The sequence below is a fragment of the Adiantum capillus-veneris genome, chromosome 14, assembly GCF_014529385.1.
Source record: "Adiantum capillus-veneris isolate H3 chromosome 14, ASM1452938v2, whole genome shotgun sequence".
Lineage (NCBI taxonomy): Eukaryota > Viridiplantae > Streptophyta > Polypodiopsida > Polypodiales > Pteridaceae > Adiantum > Adiantum capillus-veneris.
Genome location: NC_140944.1, coordinates 8,364,952 through 8,382,921, shown reverse-complemented (window position 1 = coordinate 8,382,921; position 17,970 = coordinate 8,364,952). Strand labels below are relative to the sequence as shown.

Genomic DNA, 17,970 nt, shown 5'->3' with positions numbered 1-17,970 from the left:
TTGAGTACTCTGTTTTCCTTGGGAGGAGACTTTTTTGCAGACTTGACGCCCTTCTCACCATCCACGCCAATCGTAGGTTTGACAGGATCAGCACATCCTCCCCGTGTTCCAGAGAGAGTTTTGGTCATGCATTTGGACCCTCCGGATCAACAACAGGATATGTTTTTTCATGTGGATGCTAGCACATGCAGGATTGCCTATTGGTACTTGGTCGGCAGTCACTAGTCATGACCCAACTTGTTAGAGATGTACTTTGAGCCCGAGTCTTTGAGGCACTGTTTCTGGGTTTGTCCTTTTGTGCAGCCAGTGTGGATGGCAGTTTGTTGTTTGTTGATTCGAGTGGGCATCCACTATGGAGGACTGTGAGCCGGAGCTGCTGCATATTGTTTGGAGTTGGTGGGATTCTTTAGCCGGCTCCTCCAATGCAGCAGAGCAATGTCGATGCCTCTTTCTCCACACATGGGCACGGTCATCAGTTATTTTCCGTCAGGATCTAGGCCACATGACATGCATTATGAACCCCCACAGTGGTTCATTCTACATTCATTGTACAGACCACCTTGATGTTTACATAGCCTACACAGTATCACTCCTCTTTTGTACTTCCTTTGGGAGATAGGCCATTGAGAATCTCCCGAGGTCTCTTATGTACTCAGAATATAGTAGAGAGAGAGAGAGAGAGAGAGAGAGAGAGAGAGAGAGAGAGAGAGAGAGAGAGAGAGAGAGAGAGAGAGAGAGAGATCTCCATGTGGTGGACCCTGGATGCAGTGGTTCGATTTCCCACTGTGACGAACGGCTCCCTATCTTAAGCAACCACTGTACTTTTAACTACGGTGGTCGCTTAAGGTTTACAGAACCCCTCTCCTCTTCTGTCACATTCCCGCTTTCAGAGGCACCGCCTATCATCCATCAATATGAAGCCCCTGAGGACCGCTGTCTCTGCCTGGAGAAGGTTGCTTGTGCAACCTCGTCTCCCACACAAACCTTCTTCCTTTTGGTGCTGTAAACTCCCTGTTAGTTGTTCGGGTGTTTCTCCTTGTGTTGGTCCAGCTGTGTTGTCGTTGCCCTACTTGTTTTGGGTTTGTTTTCTTTTTTGCTTCCTTTTTGTTTCTTTCTTTTCTCTTCTTTCCTTGTTTCCTGGTTGTTCTTGATTGTATCTTTTAGTCTGTGTGTGTGCGTGCTCGTGTGTTTGTTTCATTGCCCTTTGAAGACTTGCTTTCGAGGGAGTGTGTGTGTGTATGTGAGTGAGTGCGTGGATGCATGTCCTTCGAGTTTACTGTTCTTTTTTTTTGTCCTTTTCTGTTGCTTTTGTTTTTTGTTGCTTTTCTCTCTCCTCCCTCTCCGAGGACTCTTCGGACGGTTTTCACTTGGACGCAGTTTTTAAAGCCTCCTACACCGTCTCCCTAGAGTTCCCTCTTTAGTTATGGTCTTCAGGAGCCACCTTCAGCAAGTGGATTGCTTGCTCTTCTGGATGAAAGCTCCTTGACTGCTTGGGTGGAGTGCTTTTTTACCCACCTTGTGCCATCCTGCCGAAGTCTCTTGGTGATGTCAGCTGCCTCTTCTCCCTCACCTTCCTCCCCAACTGCTCTCCCCCTTCTGTTCTTCCATTACCTTTTGCTGTCAGATTTTACTAGCTAGTGGGCTTTGCCCGACATTGAGCTTCTCGTAGCTGCTCATTGTCATCTTCACCGCTGGTGACTTTTGGTGGCTCTGGTTCTTGATTTACAGTCGCTAAATGGGCTTTTTGTCGAAGTGCCTATCTTTCAGAGGCTACTACCATCCTCTCTCCATTTAGCTTGCCAGGGCACGTTTTCTCTCTCTAGGAGAGGTTTAAAACCCTGGCCTTAAGTCTTTTCCGTTTGGCCATGTGCCTAAGTTGTATCTTGTTTTACAATTTTCCGTTTGATGCCTATGGGTTTGCTATGTAAACAGTGATGTACTTGCTCTCAGAATAGGCACCATTTGGGCGTTCTGGGAGATTTTCAAGTAATAGAATCAGCCTCTTTTCCTTGCGCGCGCGCGCGCACACACACACACACACACACACACACACAGAGAGAGAGAGAGAGAGAGAGAGAGAGAGAGAGAGAGAGAGAGAGAGAGAGAGAGAAGAAGAAGAAGAAGAGAGTTTTAACGTTGTAGGTAACTATCCCAAGAGACCTTAAAGATCTAGCCGACGAGAGAGAGAGAGAGAGAGAGAGAGAGAGAGAGAGAGAGAGAGAGAGAGATGTGAGGGGGGGTTGATCAAGCGGAAGCCGAAGCCACTATGTGATGTAGCAGTCACCAATAGACCGCACGGACCACCACCGGATGGTATACTGGCAGGAGATAGCATCCTTCAATGCCTCAAAACACAAGTCAATAAGCTGCTGTCCACCCAAAATTGCATAGGTCTGAAAATGCGGCTGTAACTCGAATTTCAGTGTGCTTGTTGCTAATGTGCATTCATCTACTTTTTACTTTATTAGGTGGTCACATCTTTAAGTTGTGATTTTTAAATATCTGTTTTAATCTCGTATGTTTAAATTGCTTTAATAAGGTTTTTAGTCGGGAAACAAGAACTACTACCACACCTTATTCCTTTGGGATTTTTCAGTTTTAGTAACCTCAGAAAACCAAGAGTCTGAGGATCCTTTCATCTAAGAGATAGAGATGTGTGGGTTGATTGTCTTCATCTTTTTTAGCACAAAATAATTGGCCGGAGGGAGCACAGATGCAGGGCTTTTCTTCGAAATAGGGTAGAGTGTTCTTTCTTAGTAGAGAGTAATGGCTCTATCCACTGTGGTTACAAGCCGCCTGTTTTACTTTCCCTCCTGTTTGTGTGTGTGGGACAATCTAGTGATATATAACCATCGGCGACTCTCTTTTCAAGCAAACAATTGGTATCCCTATGGGTACCAATTGTGCTGTTTTTCTTGCTAATTTCTATCTTTTACTTATGAGTTTGATCTTATGGAGCGTCTTGTCCTTGCTAACACTTGCCCAATATTTTTGCTCAAGTTATGCAATGTAAGACACTTTGTAGATGATCTTTTTGTCCCTGACGTTCCTTCTTTCCAAGATTTTATGTACTTGAATTCGAGTTCTTTAGGCGGAGGAATTTATCCCAAGGAGTTTTGTTGTGCCTTTTTAGACCTTAAGATTTTTCAGACTCCCTTGGGATTAGAAGTAGATATCTATGATAAGCGCCTTGAACCAGAATATGCCAATCTAAAAATCATCCGTATGCCTCACATTTCTTCGAACATTTCTCTTTTAGCTAAGTGCGTTGTCATTTGCTCTCAACTATTTAGATTTTCTCGTCTTTGTTCTAGTAAATCTACTTTTGTTGCTCAATCTTATTTCTTTACTAGTTGAAAAAGGATACTCATTCAAAAGAATCATGAAAAACATTCGTTCATTTTTGCATCGTAGTAAGTTTATTTTTAATATTTCTTCCTTTGGAATGTTCAAAATAATTAGTAGTAAATTCAATAGAAGTGGGGAGCTAAAAAGCCCACTTATTGTTTGACTTAATAACACCTTATGTTGTTGTTTTGATCTTTAGCGCTTCTAGTATTTTTAATTTAGCTTGACAAATGCTAGCCTTTATGATGGCTGAGTATGCCCATCACCTCCGGAGGGTGATAGAAACTCAGCTCGTTGGTTTTGTAGAGTACGTTCAAAGCATGAATGACCTCTATATAAACCTGCACCTACTCTTGGGCACTGACGACGTGAGTAGGGATGTCATAGCTGTTGTCCAAGCTATGCATGATAAAGGTGATAATCTTATTCTTCCTGTTTGGACAAGCAGCGAAGTTGAGATCACATATTGTCAAGTTTGGTTCTTTGCTCTTCGTAGGTTTGTAGTAGTATTCATTTTTCGATTTCGTATTTAACTTACCTGAGGACTTAAGAATGTGTTTTGTTAAAAGTTGTTGTGTGAAGTTTGATTTCTAGGATTAAGTTTTTAAGATGTCTTATCCTTTTTATGCTTCAAGTTGAGTACTTGTTTTAAGCCAAATACATTGTGTCAACTTATTTTACACATGCCTTTTCTAAAAACATTTTTAAGTTAATAATGTTTTGTTTTATCTAGTTTTGTTTCGTAGCAAACAAAGTGATTTAGTTAGTTTGTTTGTTTGTTTTTTATTTTTCTTTTCTTCTCTTGTGTCCCTTGCTTTTATAGTTTTATGAGTGCTTTATTCCCTCTTATAATTCGTGAGTTTAGACTATTCTGAACTTATGAAGGTATATGATTTTTAGTGCTTTCAACCCTATGGGATGGATGGAGCTCATTTTCATTATGCCCACAAAAGGGAAGAAGAATCTTTTCTATCTCGCAAAAATCTAATATTTATTCTCAACATACCAGTGATTAAATGTTTTCTTCTCATCAGATTTGACGTCATGTGCAATACTACACTTGATCCCTAGGGAGAAGTCTTTGTTTTGAATTTCAGAAAGTGATCGCTTAATTTTTGACTAAACATAACCACCATGTTGCAGTTGTCGTTAGAGAAGGAAAATTACATGAAAGAGCTCCAAGACATGAAGCAGCTAGAGAGGATCAGTTCAGACAAGTACAGCTTCAAAATTTTTTGTTGTTTCATAGAAACTTGCACTTACGAGTTCACACTGTTTAAGCTTGTGCTGAGTAGTTTTAGGCTTGTTGGCTCTTGAGAGTTCACACTGTTTTAAACTTCTGCAGAGTGTAGGCTTTCTTAAACATCATTTCTTCTGAAGCTATGGTCACACACGCTGAAAACGACCTGCAATCTGCACTTTTTCTAGGTCAAACGACGCATTGGCACAAGCGGAAGAAAAGCTGTATCTTGCCACCCAGACAGCTGGGGAACTACAAGGTGAACTGCAAAAAATGGACTGCAATTACCAAAGCGCAACACAAAGAGCTGAAGTGATTTCATCGCAATTAGATGAAGCTAATGCTACAATATCTGCACTTCAAGATCAAGTTGATAAATTACATGGTCAGCTTGAAACAATGGAAGAGAAAACCCTGGATTTAATCAAAGACAAACTGGAAGCAGATGCTGCAACGCAATTGAGAGAGGCAGCAATATCTGTCTTAAAACTTAGGATTTATGCGCTTGAAGGTGATCTTCAAAAAGAGGTGTTTCTGAGGGCGAATCACCTCCCCGACTCACATCTTAAATATCTCACTCAGTTTTCTCCAGCCATTGATGTGGAAGTAAGGGCCAACAGACCAGCCACTAGTAACAAACCTGTATGGACGGAGGGGGGGAATGCTTGTGTTTCTGCCAAAACAGACTTGAAAACTTTCAAGAAGCAACAAGATGGGGTTTGTGACATGCCAAAGAGGCCCGACAATCAACAGGATGTGTCAAAAGGTGTTCTTCTTGATCAGCTTGGGTCTGATGCTTGGAGTATGGAAAAAATCAGAAAACTGGAGCAAACACTTACTGGTGCCCATCAGAAGTACATGCTTTTGAGTCAATGTCAGAAGATGCCAGAGCCAAAGGTGGAATTGATCCAGTCGTACAGAGGGAACAACCTTTATTATTACAGGACCCAGCCAGCCCACGGATCTCATGTTCAGGTGACTTACAGGCAATTTCTCTTTGAGAAGAATGGATAAAGTTATTGAAACATAAAGGTTGTCCTTAACATTTATGAGATTTAAAAGTTGTTGGCCATGACTGCAATGAGCCAGTTAATTGAGTCTTTCCATCGCCAGAGCCTTTATGTGATTATGCATCGGTCTATGTGCATGGAGATCACAGGATGTAGAAAGGCACATGTCAACTAGATCATATTGTCACAGTGGCTCACTTGGTGTTCCAAGAACATGCCCATACATGATTAATCAAATACTTGGTTAGCGAGAGTGACAAGTAATTAGAATGCTACAAGCACAAGAAGTTAATTACTACTCATGGCTCTGATACCATTTGTAACTTCCAAGGATTAGGGTGTGGTTGATAAGCGTAGCATTCATAATGATAATTAAGCAATAAGCAATGGCACAATGCACAAGATGTAGCAAGCTGAAAATGAATTACATTATTGACCATAACTCACACTAGAAGTGGGTACAAGATGGGTTACTTAAGTAGAAGTAGCTAGTGTAGTACAATGTAGTAGTACCAATGAAATTAGCATTAAGAGGCACCCCAAATGAAACCCTACAAATGTGAGAACGACCCATGAGGCTAGGGAGGTCGTTTGGACTGATGTACAACTCATTTGGATTCTAGTACACCTCGGACACATCACATGGAAGTCACATGACAAGCTGCCACATAGGCTAGTGACTAAACTAAGGAAGGTACACACCATATATTGGTGCATATGCCAAAGGCCATATACCCAACAACCTACACTTGGGTGGCAGCTGCATGGCCTGCCTTATCGGCCCAAGCTACAAAACGGAGCCTGGCTATTCTGCTTCAGCAGGCAGAGTGCCCTTATCAATGCCCCATTCAATTTTTTTTTGTAGACATGGACCTACGAGAGGGATCTTCAATAAGAAAATGCCTTCCCATCTAGTTCATACGGGAGCTTGGTGCTTCAAGTATTCAAGGGGTCGCCCACACTAAGCGTTCTGGCTTTCTGGGTCGAGCGTGTATTAAACACTCATGAGGTCAATATGATCGCATTACGACAACACAAATCTGGCTAAGAGGTGACATCAAGCCTTTGTTATAGCCTTTGCAAGGCAGGACCCTTCCTCATGGTGGACTGTGGCCTTCGATGGCAGCACATGCCACCTATTTGGCTTTCCCCCCTCCCATTTCAATAAATCGACATTGTAGAGTCTGTTTTTATCTTAAGTGAGTCTAACCTCTTTGTACATACTTCCTCATGGTAGGGGTTGATGTAGCAAGGTGGGGTGTTTTTTAATTAATAGGAGAATCTAGTTTGTGAGAACAAAAAAACTCATGATTTGGATGTACAACTAGTAAGAAACAAAGGTATTCCTAATTCAAAGATTCTCTTAACAACAACAAAAATGGTGTGTTGGCCATCAACAACGACATTAATGATGCACTGGTCATCAATGACAACAAAAATGGTGCGCTAGTCTACGTCACGCCGGCAATCACGAAGACACGAGAACGGAGACAACATTTTGAGAGAGAGAGAGAGAGAGAGAGAGAGAGAGAGAGAGAGAGAGAGAGAGAGAGAGAGAAAAGAAAGAAAGAAAGAAAGATTTTTAACGTCTATGTCAGGCCGAAATCGGCCTATGAGACAAATCAAATGTACATGGTGTGTATGTCATCCGTCTATCGAAAAGACAAATGAAACAAAACTGATACAAAACTGAACTGAATGTAGGTAGTGGAGTATCTGAGGAGGGATGGAGCTCTATCTCTAGGGGTATATGCATGTCTATATGCTCAAGGTAGTACAATCATGAGAATGCATCAAGCTATCTAGCTCCATCCTGTACTAATGGGGGGATGTAAGATGTGGTACATGGGCGGGTCTGGTGCCAAGGCTACCCGGATGAAAGCTGTCGGGTCGGCCCTCATCTGAGCCACTTGCTCCTCAGTGGCACGGGGCTCCCGGGCTCGGATCTCCTCGATCTGTCGGTGGTGGGAGCTCGCGCCCCTATAGCCTGTGACTCGTGGTCGTCGTCTAGCTCGGCTCACCTCCGCCTGTGGGAGTGTCACTCCCCTCTGAGTGTCTGGTGAGGGAGGGGCGGCAATCCTCTGAAAGAAGTCTGTGAGCTGCGACTGTCTCCCCTCTGTCTGTGTAGCTGTGTGTGGCTGTAGTAGTGTGTCCCGATGGCTCTGTATCTCTAGTAAGAAACGTCCGAACTGTCTCTGATCTCGAGAGTCCATGATCTCTCTGAGAGTGGGCTGTCCTCTGAATAAGGCCTCATACCTGCCTCTGATCTCAGTGTATGCTCTGCATCTACATATAAAGTGCTCCTCACTCTCCACCTCCTCTGTGCAGGCTCTACAGACTCGCTCCTCCCTGGGAACACCAGTATGTCTCCCGATCTCAATCTCTAACCTGTGTGAAGCCACTCTCAGCTGACCAATCGCCACCCGCGAGCTATGTGGCATATATGTGTCCATGTAGCGTGGTCTCTGTATGAACCCCCCAGACAATATGGTGAGAAACTGGTCTCTGTAATCTGACATCCTCGTCCCCAAGCCAGGTGACTCCCAGACTCTCCTAGTGTATAGCTGCCACAAATCCTGTCTCAATACCAAGTTCCTCTCACTGCGAGAGAGGTGAACATATGGTGAGTGGGGGTCGTACTGGAATGGTGGTAGGCTCTCCATGTCAAGACCGTGTCCCTCAAACCATGCTCTGACCTGTGAGTACCATGCTCTCTCATGCCCACTCTCTGATAGCTGTATAGCTGCCTCAAATGCTCTACGAGTAAGTCTGTCAGGAGGTAGCTCTCTCATCCTCTGGATGAAGCAGACTGTCTGGAATAGTGCCTCTACAACCATAGGTGGTGTGGCGAGCTCGGCTCTAATAATGTCATGTGGCACTGTCTTCTTGCTGCGGAGCAAGCGTGAGATCATACATACCTGTGGCCTCTCAAGCTGTGTCCACTGGTCAGCTGTCAATCCTGGTGCCCATACTGCCGCCGAGTACATCAAGGCCGGGGTGACTAAGGTGTCGAAAAGCCACCCCTTCGTGCGGGGCTCCTGAAAGTGTGCCTGGTGGCATCTCCGCTCTAGCATGGCCAGAGCTGCATATCCTCGGGTGAGCCTGTCAGCAGCAGCCTGCCTCATAGTGAAGGGTCCTGGTAGGCTGGTGAATGTGATGCCAAGGTAGACATAGGAGGTGACTACATCAACCTGTCCTCCTGCTGCTGTGAAGGTGGCAGCGCTCCTCACTGCACTGGATGTGTGAAAGATCATAACCTTGGTTTTGCCAAGGTTCACAGTCAACCCCCTGTGTGTGCTGAATTCGTCCAAGGCCTCAAGATGGCGTTGCAAGCCCTCGGGTGACTCTGAAATCAACACAATATCATCAGCATATAACATGATGTGGACCAGAGTACCTGCCAAGTCGCTCCCCTCTCCTACTGCTCGCAGTATGTAGTCGGAGATCTCGTCGATGTAGAGCCCAAAGAGTGTCGGGGAGAGTGGGCATCCTTGCTTAACACCAATGGTGCTAGCAATGGTCTCTGAAAAACCTCCTGGGCAACGAACTCGACCCGTCACCCTCTCGTAGAGAGCATATATGGCCCAAATCATCTCTGTTGGTACCCCAATGCTGTGAAGGCGCTGGAAGAGTCTCTCGCGTGGGACTGTGTCAAAGGCCTTGCGGAAATCCACAAAGCAGCAGTAAAGCCTCTTCTTCCGCGCCTTTGCCCCATCAATGAGGCAGCGCAGAACGAAGATGTGATCAGTGGTGGAGAAAGCTCGTTTGAAACCTGCCTGGCCTGGAGCTCGTAAACCCTCGATCTCTGCGTAGCAGCTGAGCTGTGCCTCAAGTACTGCTCCATATAGCTTGGCCATCGTGTGGCCAATCATGATAGTCCTGTAGTTCCCTGGGTCCAGGGTGTCGCCAGATTTGTGGATAGGCACTATGGTGTGCTGTGTCCACTCCTCTGGGAAGCCCTCCCCTATAGCCCGGTTGAAGACATGTGCAATCAACGGGGCTATAGTGGAGGCCGCATAAATGATGTGCTCACTCTGTAATCCAGTATGGTCAGCTGATCGTCTGTTCTGCATGCGGCGTATGGCCCTCTCTACCATCTCTGCTGTAAAGAAGGAGGAGCACGTGGGGCGTGGCTCGTGTGGCTGTGGGATAGGAGGCTGCCCTGGCACCTCATAAAGTCGCTCTGCATAATCATGCCATATCTGTGGATCCTCAATAGCTGTAGTCGGACGTGGCTCGCGCAGGGTGCGCCATGCCGTCGCGCTATCCATGCTCATGAATAGGCGGTATAGCTCAAGCTCCTGTGCCTCTTCGAATGCTCGACGCTTTTGGCGTGTCAGCGTCTTCATATGCCGTCTGGCCTCTTTCTCTGTGATCTCTCCTAAGGCTCGCCGTGCACGGAGGCGTCGGTATAGCTCTCTGCACTCATCATCATACCAGCGGTTCTGAGGCATAGTCCCGGGGGGGGGGAGTGCGTCCTGTGTGAGTGGTGTGTGGAAAAGAGCTAATAGCTGAAGTGTGGAGAACGGAAGAGATATGTGATGTGAGAACTGAGAGTGGTGTGGATGGGTGGAGGAGGCATAGGCCATGCTCGACCTCGGCCGAGTAAAGAGAGGCTAGCTCATGTGTGAAATGGAGAGAGAGAGAGAGAGAGAGAGAGAGAGAGAGAGAGAGAGAGAGAGAGAGAGAGAGAGAGAGAGAGAGAGAGAGAAATGAAATGATATATTAACGTCTACAAGAGGCCAAAATGACCTATGAGACCAACTGATTACAATGATGAGTCTAGTACCAAGTCTGGGTACAAACAAGAAAACTACAAACAAAGAAATGATAGGAGTGCTACCGACTCCTATGGGTGGCTGGTAGGCTGAGCAATGGTATCATGCCATAAAGGTACAAAGTGGGGATAAGTGTGAAATGGAGAGAGAGAGAGAGAGAGAGAGAGAGAGAGAGAGAGAGAGAGAGAGAGAGAGAGAGAGAGAGAGAGAGAGAGAGTTACTTGAGTAGAATACACAGGGAGCGAACAAAAATTTTCTATCTTACAAAACCCATTTACTTGTATGATTTTAAAACCCAAGTGCGACCTTCCGAGTCCTCACGATAGCCCTCCAAATTTTTGGCTTTCCACCTACCACTCCTAAAATGACCCTTCGCTTATGTATATGAGATGTTTGTTTACACTCCTTCGCTTATGCATATGAGATGTTTGTATCCACTCAACCTTCTAGATTCTCCACTTTACACCTCTCCGCTTCTCCATGATATATCCATCTCATTATGATTTGAATATCAATGATTGTCCGAATTCTCAAGTGTAAACCTTTCAAATTCTCCACGACATGTCGATTTCATTTGGAATCTCCATGATTTTTCACAAGGATTTTTCTTTTTCTGAACTTGGGGGAACCTACTAATAAGAAACAAATTTACTTGTGACATCAACTATTTATAATAACAAAAATTTAGAACAAATTATGCAAGTTTATGCCAGTCGGTAAAATGTACATCACTAAATCATAGAACCTGTTTATAGAAATGAGAAGACAAAGGACACTTCAATGAAATACCAACTTTTACTTGTCAAGTTTGTGCAAAGGTGGAATAGAGGATATGGTTTACTCAAATGTTAACTAGGTGGCTCCTGCTACCTACATAGTAACAAGAAACAACGTTTTGGGGGCCCCAAACGGCAACGCCGTTTCCTCACTATTTCGGACAAGAAGAAACTCTGTTTCGGACCCTTTTTTTCTAAAGGGTAAATTTAAGGGAAATATGCAATTTTTTCCAATTTGTTGTTTTTGCGAGCAGTCTCATGGGCAAAGCTTTAGGAGCGAACAACAAGTGTCTGCACACACAGAGAGATAGGCTCTTGTAGCGTATGGACAGTTCTTACTTGTGACATGTGTGATGTATCTTGTAAGTTGTACCTTGGTTTGACACTCTGTAGTATTTGAAAAAGTCTATTAAGTTGTAACTTGTAGGGTTGTAGACTGTAAGTTTACGGTTTACCTGAAGCATTAAGTTTTTTGAAGCTTCTCTATCTTGTTTTGATGTGTTTCGGTTAGTAATACACTTATAGTCCCCTAGGCTACTTGCTTTATGAAATATATTGTTTAAATATATTTTTTTTAAAAGCCGTTTCTGCCTCGGACGAAACTCCAAAACACCGGTTTTTCTGTTTCCGTTTCTGCCGTTTCCATTTCGGGTGGTGACTATGGCTACCTAGACCTTTGCATTTTGTCAACTTCCAAGCAAGAAAGTGCTTCGATGCATGATGTAGCTTGGACTTTGGAAACAGGTCGGTTGTTTTTTTTAAAACAATCTGTAGGCTTCACCTATTAGTTGTCAAAATTTGTCCATATAATTATCAACAGATTTTTGATTCCAAGAATGCATACATAATGTAAAACTCACACAACTCAAGTTTACATTCTGTATCACTTTAGATTGCATCAATAAGTAGGTTATAATGTAAAAATCACACAGCTCGAATTTACATCCTGTATCACTTTAGATTGCATCAATAAGTAGGCTATTAGGAAAATAATTGTTCTCGTCTGTGATCCATAGTTGATAGCATTTCCCTTCCACACTTCTTGAAACACTAGTGTTTGTCAATTTGCCCAATCAAAAATCCTTAAAAGTCCAGTTTGCATATGCGTATGAAAAAATTATCCAAGGTTTGCAGATGTCTGCGTATGTAGGAGTATGAAACCTCTTTTCATGCATGGGCAGCCGTTTTGGGGAAACGGACAAAAGTTGGGGGGAAAAATTATGCGCATGTTTTGTGTACCTTGGGCCTGGACTTTGTTTTTGTTACTAACTTGTTATGGGTTATGTATATATCATGATATGACGTGTCATTCGATAATTTGATTCCATGGCACATTATTACCGGCATCCGCCTATGAATGGAGTATAATGAATAGTTTTGAACACAAGTGGCATGAAAAGAAAGCTCATTTAAAGAGCTCCTCATTCCCAATGCCTTTTGCATCACGAGTCTCAAGAATCTTAAAGATATTTGATGTTTAATTTGAAGGTGTCTCAGTATTAGATTTTGGCTCGTTACTGCACCTTTACCCTAGTGAGGGCACTCAAACTAGAGTTGTGTCACAAAGTGATGACATGGCATGCCCAATTGGCAGAGGAATGGCCGGGTGGACAAGAGGAATTGGAACCCAAAGAATTGAACCCAGAAAGTGGGGCTGAGAGGCCTAAATTGAAGGGGTTAGGGTTTTAAAATAAACCTAACCCTACCCAACTTATGGAGCACCGGTCGCGGGACCTAAAACCCAAATATTAAAATCTTGAACATTGGGGCTGATTTTTGTAAATAACACTGAGTGATGACGTGGTAGGCTATACGGATATGCACGATTTGCGTTGGCTGTTTCGGGCAGCTTTTCACAAGAGCTTTTGGTAGCAGATGCTTTTGGGGGTTTGTGCTTTTAGAGCAGAAGCTTTTGGGGCTGTGCTTATGGGCATCCCTTGTAAGTGCCACTCTCCCCACAGCATCTAGACACAGAGTCGCAAAGAAGTTGGACCCTTCAGAGTTGTACTTTGTGAAGTGAAATAGTAAAGAAGTTACCCAAAGGTGCGCCAGTCTTTGGGGCCAGTGCGTCTTAGCTCGGAACTTTGTTGTGCCGTGTTGACTCTCCTCTCTCTCTCTCTCTATTCAAGTTCAATGATTTTGCAGTTTTTGTTCATGTGTTGCTATTGATTTCTTGCTTGGAGTGTCCAAGCCCATAACTGTGGTTTTAGAGGTCAAAATGATTCTTTTTCTACGAAGGATCCGATTCTTTCTGTAGCACTCATGGTTTCTCGCGGAGAATCCGACAGAGACAACACCCCTACGAGGGTTGGTCACTGGGGAGATGAAGAAAAGTTGAAACCCGACGTGGGAACTGAAGCAACCAATGAAGATTTAGGCAAAGTTTTGACGGGAAATATTGCTAGAGCGGAGTACAAACGTCAGCTACGGGTTGACACACGTGAGAAAAGATTGTTCAAGTACTCCGGAGACCCGAAATATGCGAGTTGAGTGCATTTGGCTCAAATGCCTTTTGACTATTTGGGTGTTGAATAGTAGTTTGCTACCATGATCTTCATCGACAGTCAGAGTGCTTTGGCAGTTTTAAGGTATTGAGTGTTCCATTGTCACATGCACATGGCTCTGTGCACCACGTGGACATGCTTCATCGACTTCTAGAGCCAATTTTGCACCTATCCCTGGATATGAGTGTCTAGAATTCTAGGAAGATTAGTACCGGCAATTTTGTGAGCTTGTTCGCAAGGCCTGCATGTTCGGACGAGTCTGTTAGATTAGATTTTCCAGTTTTGGAACCCTCTTGCATAAATTGATTGTACAAGCGTTTTGACAGATGTTGTTACACTACGGTGGGCATCTAGCATGACGTGCATGTACTTCTAGGTTAGAGGAATTCAACGTGCCATTCCTCGCGTCAATCGGATTCTTGGGTGGGCAGATGTGCGACAATTTCACCCAAAAACTTTGTTGAAGTCAAGTTTATCAATAAATCATTTCAATGATTCATTTTTATAACTTTGTCTTCCAAACGTGCCCTACCTAAGTCTTAAAAAGTTTATAACTAGTATCTTGCCCTATAAAGGGAGCAATAGAGCCAGTCTCTGGACCGGATGAGCCAACGCCAGATCTAGGCCCAACGTTTTTGCATGCCCTTGCGTTTTTGCTCCCAGATCGCAGCTCAGCCCTAACGCAAGCAACTCAGTCCAGCGTTTTCAGTTTTCAGTCTTTTTCCTCGCCGTAACCGGCCCGGATTTGCTAACGCTAGCCTCTCCGTTGCAGCGCTGTACTTCGGCAATCCATTGAGCTTCTTCTCGGCCATTCCCTCGTCGCATCAAGTGCTCCCATTGCTGTCCATCATCGGCATCGTGATCATCTGTGCTTTCAGCCTTGCTTTATGTGACAGATCGGCTGCGTTTTTCAGCCAGCCTTCAGCCTCGATTCCTCTGCACAATCAGCCTCAGATCTACCCTTGGCAGCCATCAGCAACCCCTCATCGAGACGGATCCACAAGTGCATCAAATCAGCCTTGGAGGTGCTTCAGTTTGAAGAGTTACCGTGGTGACATTCCCCATCGAGTCAGTAGAGTCTGCATTGAGGTATTGCATGTGTGTGCATTCCATTGACACAATCAAAAGAAAATACCACATCGGCAACGGCGTGGGGGGCCATTGAGAGCACGTATTCAAGCAAGGAAAGAAGTAAAGATTTGTGGAAGTGTAAAGCCTAGATCTTGTCACCATTTCAATTCCGTTGCACCTGACATCCATGCTTGCACAAAGCACATTGAGGTGCATCATCATTATGTCAAGGAGAGACTCTCTGTAGAAGAGGTCAGCTTGGCTTATTTGCCCATGCAGAACAACCCTATTGATCTTTTCAAAGAACTTGGAAGCTTTTTGCAAGCTTTGAGCTTACTCCCCTTTGTAGACTGATCACGTAGGGTCTGGTGCTTACCTATGCATGAGTGTCAGCTCAGTTCACAACATCACTCCCAAGGGGGATTTGTTACCATATTATTGGTAGTGATGTATGTAAACACACTTATGACCGTCAGGGTACTTTTTCTCTCGCTTGTATATATGCCTTCAGTCTAAGGCAAGCTGTCATGTCCCGCTCACAGGAGAGGGGATCTAGCCCAGATGTCGTCGTGATGGGTGTCCAGTGTCCGTGCGGACGTAGTGTGAACACGACCAATGTGGCGGGCCATTATTATAAAAGGGAGGCCAAGGCCTCATTTGCAGTTATCAACCCCCATTGTTAGAGTGCCAGTGGTTAGCCCGCGAGGCTAGGAGTGCACGAGGTCACCTCCTCAAGGAGGTGAGGCCGGGTGGTATGGGACGCTCGGTCTTACAGGTGCACGCCTACGTCCTTGGACGTTGGCCCCAGCACGAGGGAGCTCCGGATGGTGCCTATCGAGGAAAATGTATGGCAAGATATGCGAACTGAGTACCCGTCATTTGTGCCAAAAGGCTTATGACGAGTACTTAATTAAATGGAAGGGTCAATCTGAAAGGTTTGCTACTTGGGAACCAGTTAGAGCTTTGAAAGCTCAGTATCCCCACTTCATTGATGAGGACATCAATGGTTCTTAAGGGGGGAAGTATGTTATGTCCCGCTCACAGGAGAGGGGATCTAGCCTAGATGCTGTCGGGATGGGTGTCCAGTGTTCGGGCGGACGTAGTGTGAACACGGCCAATGTGGCAAAGGGAGGCCAAGGCCTCATTTGCAGTTATTGACCCCCACCGATAGAGTGCCAGTGATTAGCCCGCGAGGCTAGGAGTGCACGCGGTCACCTTCAGGAGGTGAGGCCGGGTGGTATGGGACGCTCGGTCTTACAGGTGCACGCCTACGGAAGCTGGCCCAGCAGCACGGGGGAGCTACCGGATGGTGGCTATGGTTTGGTGGTTCGTCCGACGTGTGTCTGTAGGCGTCTGTGGAGCTGGGAGATCTACTCCTTGCGTTCGTTTCATGTCCACTCCCTGCGTTCGTTTCACAAGCATTATTATGAATTAGCACACTTAACAATACTACTTCCTGTGTAGTGTGCTCTTGAGTTTCTCCATATAATTCTCCATCTTATCATGCATTTCTGCAACTGTATTTTCAACACTCATGAGCAAACCAGAATAACAGAGATGAGTGGGTTTTTTCTGACCTTGCTGCTATACTACAGGGACTCTTTACTCCCTACCCACCTATGCATGCCATACTACACCCTCAGTTTGGTAGTGATGGAGCTAGCTCGATAGCCCTTTGCATATCATGGTTGTACTCCCCTATTCATATAGTTCCAAATTGATTGGAGTTAAAGCTCCATCCCCCTCATCCCTCATATGCATATACACTCACCCCCGTATCCGTAGGTTTATTTTTAGCTCTTTTTTACTTTTGTTGGATACCCACACATATGTTCACCGTTTTGTCTCATAGGCCGAATTTGGCCTCTAGAAGATGCGAATCTCTCTCTCTCTCTCTCTCTCTCTCTCTCTCTCTCTCTCTCTCTCTCTCTCTCTCTCTCTCTCATATTCTCTACAGGTGCTAGGTGACATAGCTACCTCTACCTCTTCAATCAGGCATTTTACGGGTTGTAAACTCAGCCCTAGGTGGAGATCTATGAGTACAAGAGGCTGTCCACTACTCGAGGCAGGTTTGGAACAGATTCTAGATCGAGTTGTTCAAGTCATTGCAGCCGTCCACACCGGAGAGAGGCATCTTTACCAATTGTAGTGTGCATCATCGGATTCACCTTTTCCGTTGCCACTTTGACATGATATCATAGCCATGGTGTGCTCAACACTCGGATAATTTATTGGAGCTTGTTTGAAGTGCTGATTGTATCCGACAAAGAGGAGCGTTAGGCTGGTTGCTTCCATCTCTCACATGTTTGGGGCTGATTTGATGCTCTTGCGGGCTGATTTAGAGTACTTATTTAATCTCTTCCGGTCTAAGCCTTTTCACATGCCCAAGCACTCCTCAGACCAATGGAGATGAGAATCGAAGAAGGATCCAATCGTTGAGGATGCTATTAACTATATGTAATGGTGCTGGAAGTGATGACGATTGGAGAGATTGGTGGAAACTACACCTAGGCATTGCGAATAAGCCAATCAAGAAACCAATTCCTCCGACTTTTCCGGTGGACTGGCAATTGAATGGCGACAACTATACTATCTAGCGGGCGACCATGACGGTAGTCTTTGGCTCATACGAGCTTGGAAATTTTGTTACCAAGGAGTCCAAAAGGCCGGTAGATGCGGTTGGAGCAACATTCCGGTCGTTCATTATTCTCAATAGTACACCATTTGTAATCTACCAGAATTGATGATGATTGGAGATAGTGGTGGAAATTACACCTGGGTATTGCATCAATATACGTAATGATGCCGGAAGGGATGAGGATTGGAGAGATTGGTCGAAACTACACTTAGGTATTGCGAATAAGTCAATCAAGAAACCTACCTTTCGAGTTTTCCGGTGGATTGGCAATTGAATCGACAACTATACTATCTGGGGTGCGACCATGGCGGCACTCTTTGGCTCATATAAGCTTGGAAGTTTTGTTACCAAGGAGAACAAAAGGCTGGTAGATGCGGTTGGAGCAACATTCCGGTCTTTCATTATTCTCATTAGTACACCATCTGTAATCTATCACAAAATCAAATTGATGAAAGATGCAAAGATGAGAGGCAACCTCTGTTATCTGCAAGATAATCCTAGACAAATGAACAAAACTGAGAGAAAGAGACGACATGGCACGACGGAGTTCCACGCCAGAAGTATTGGCCCCAAGACTCGCGTCCCTTCTCGGTATTTCTTTATTA

At 44.7% G+C, this 17,970-nt stretch overlaps 1 protein-coding gene across 4 annotated transcripts in view; it reads left to right on the top strand.

Annotated features, from left to right (window-relative positions):
* Positions 1-17,970, top strand: part of LOC147441864 (uncharacterized) — an 89,484-nt gene that overhangs the window by 51,776 nt on the left and 19,738 nt on the right. For all 4 annotated transcript variants that reach the window (XM_086528257.1, XM_086528260.1, XM_086528261.1 and 1 more), the window contains exons 2-3: positions 4,492-4,565; positions 4,777-5,563. In XM_086528257.1, the coding sequence (XP_086384383.1) occupies positions 4,492-4,565; positions 4,777-5,563 (861 nt within the window). The remainder of the gene's footprint in view (positions 1-4,491; positions 4,566-4,776; positions 5,564-17,970) is intronic.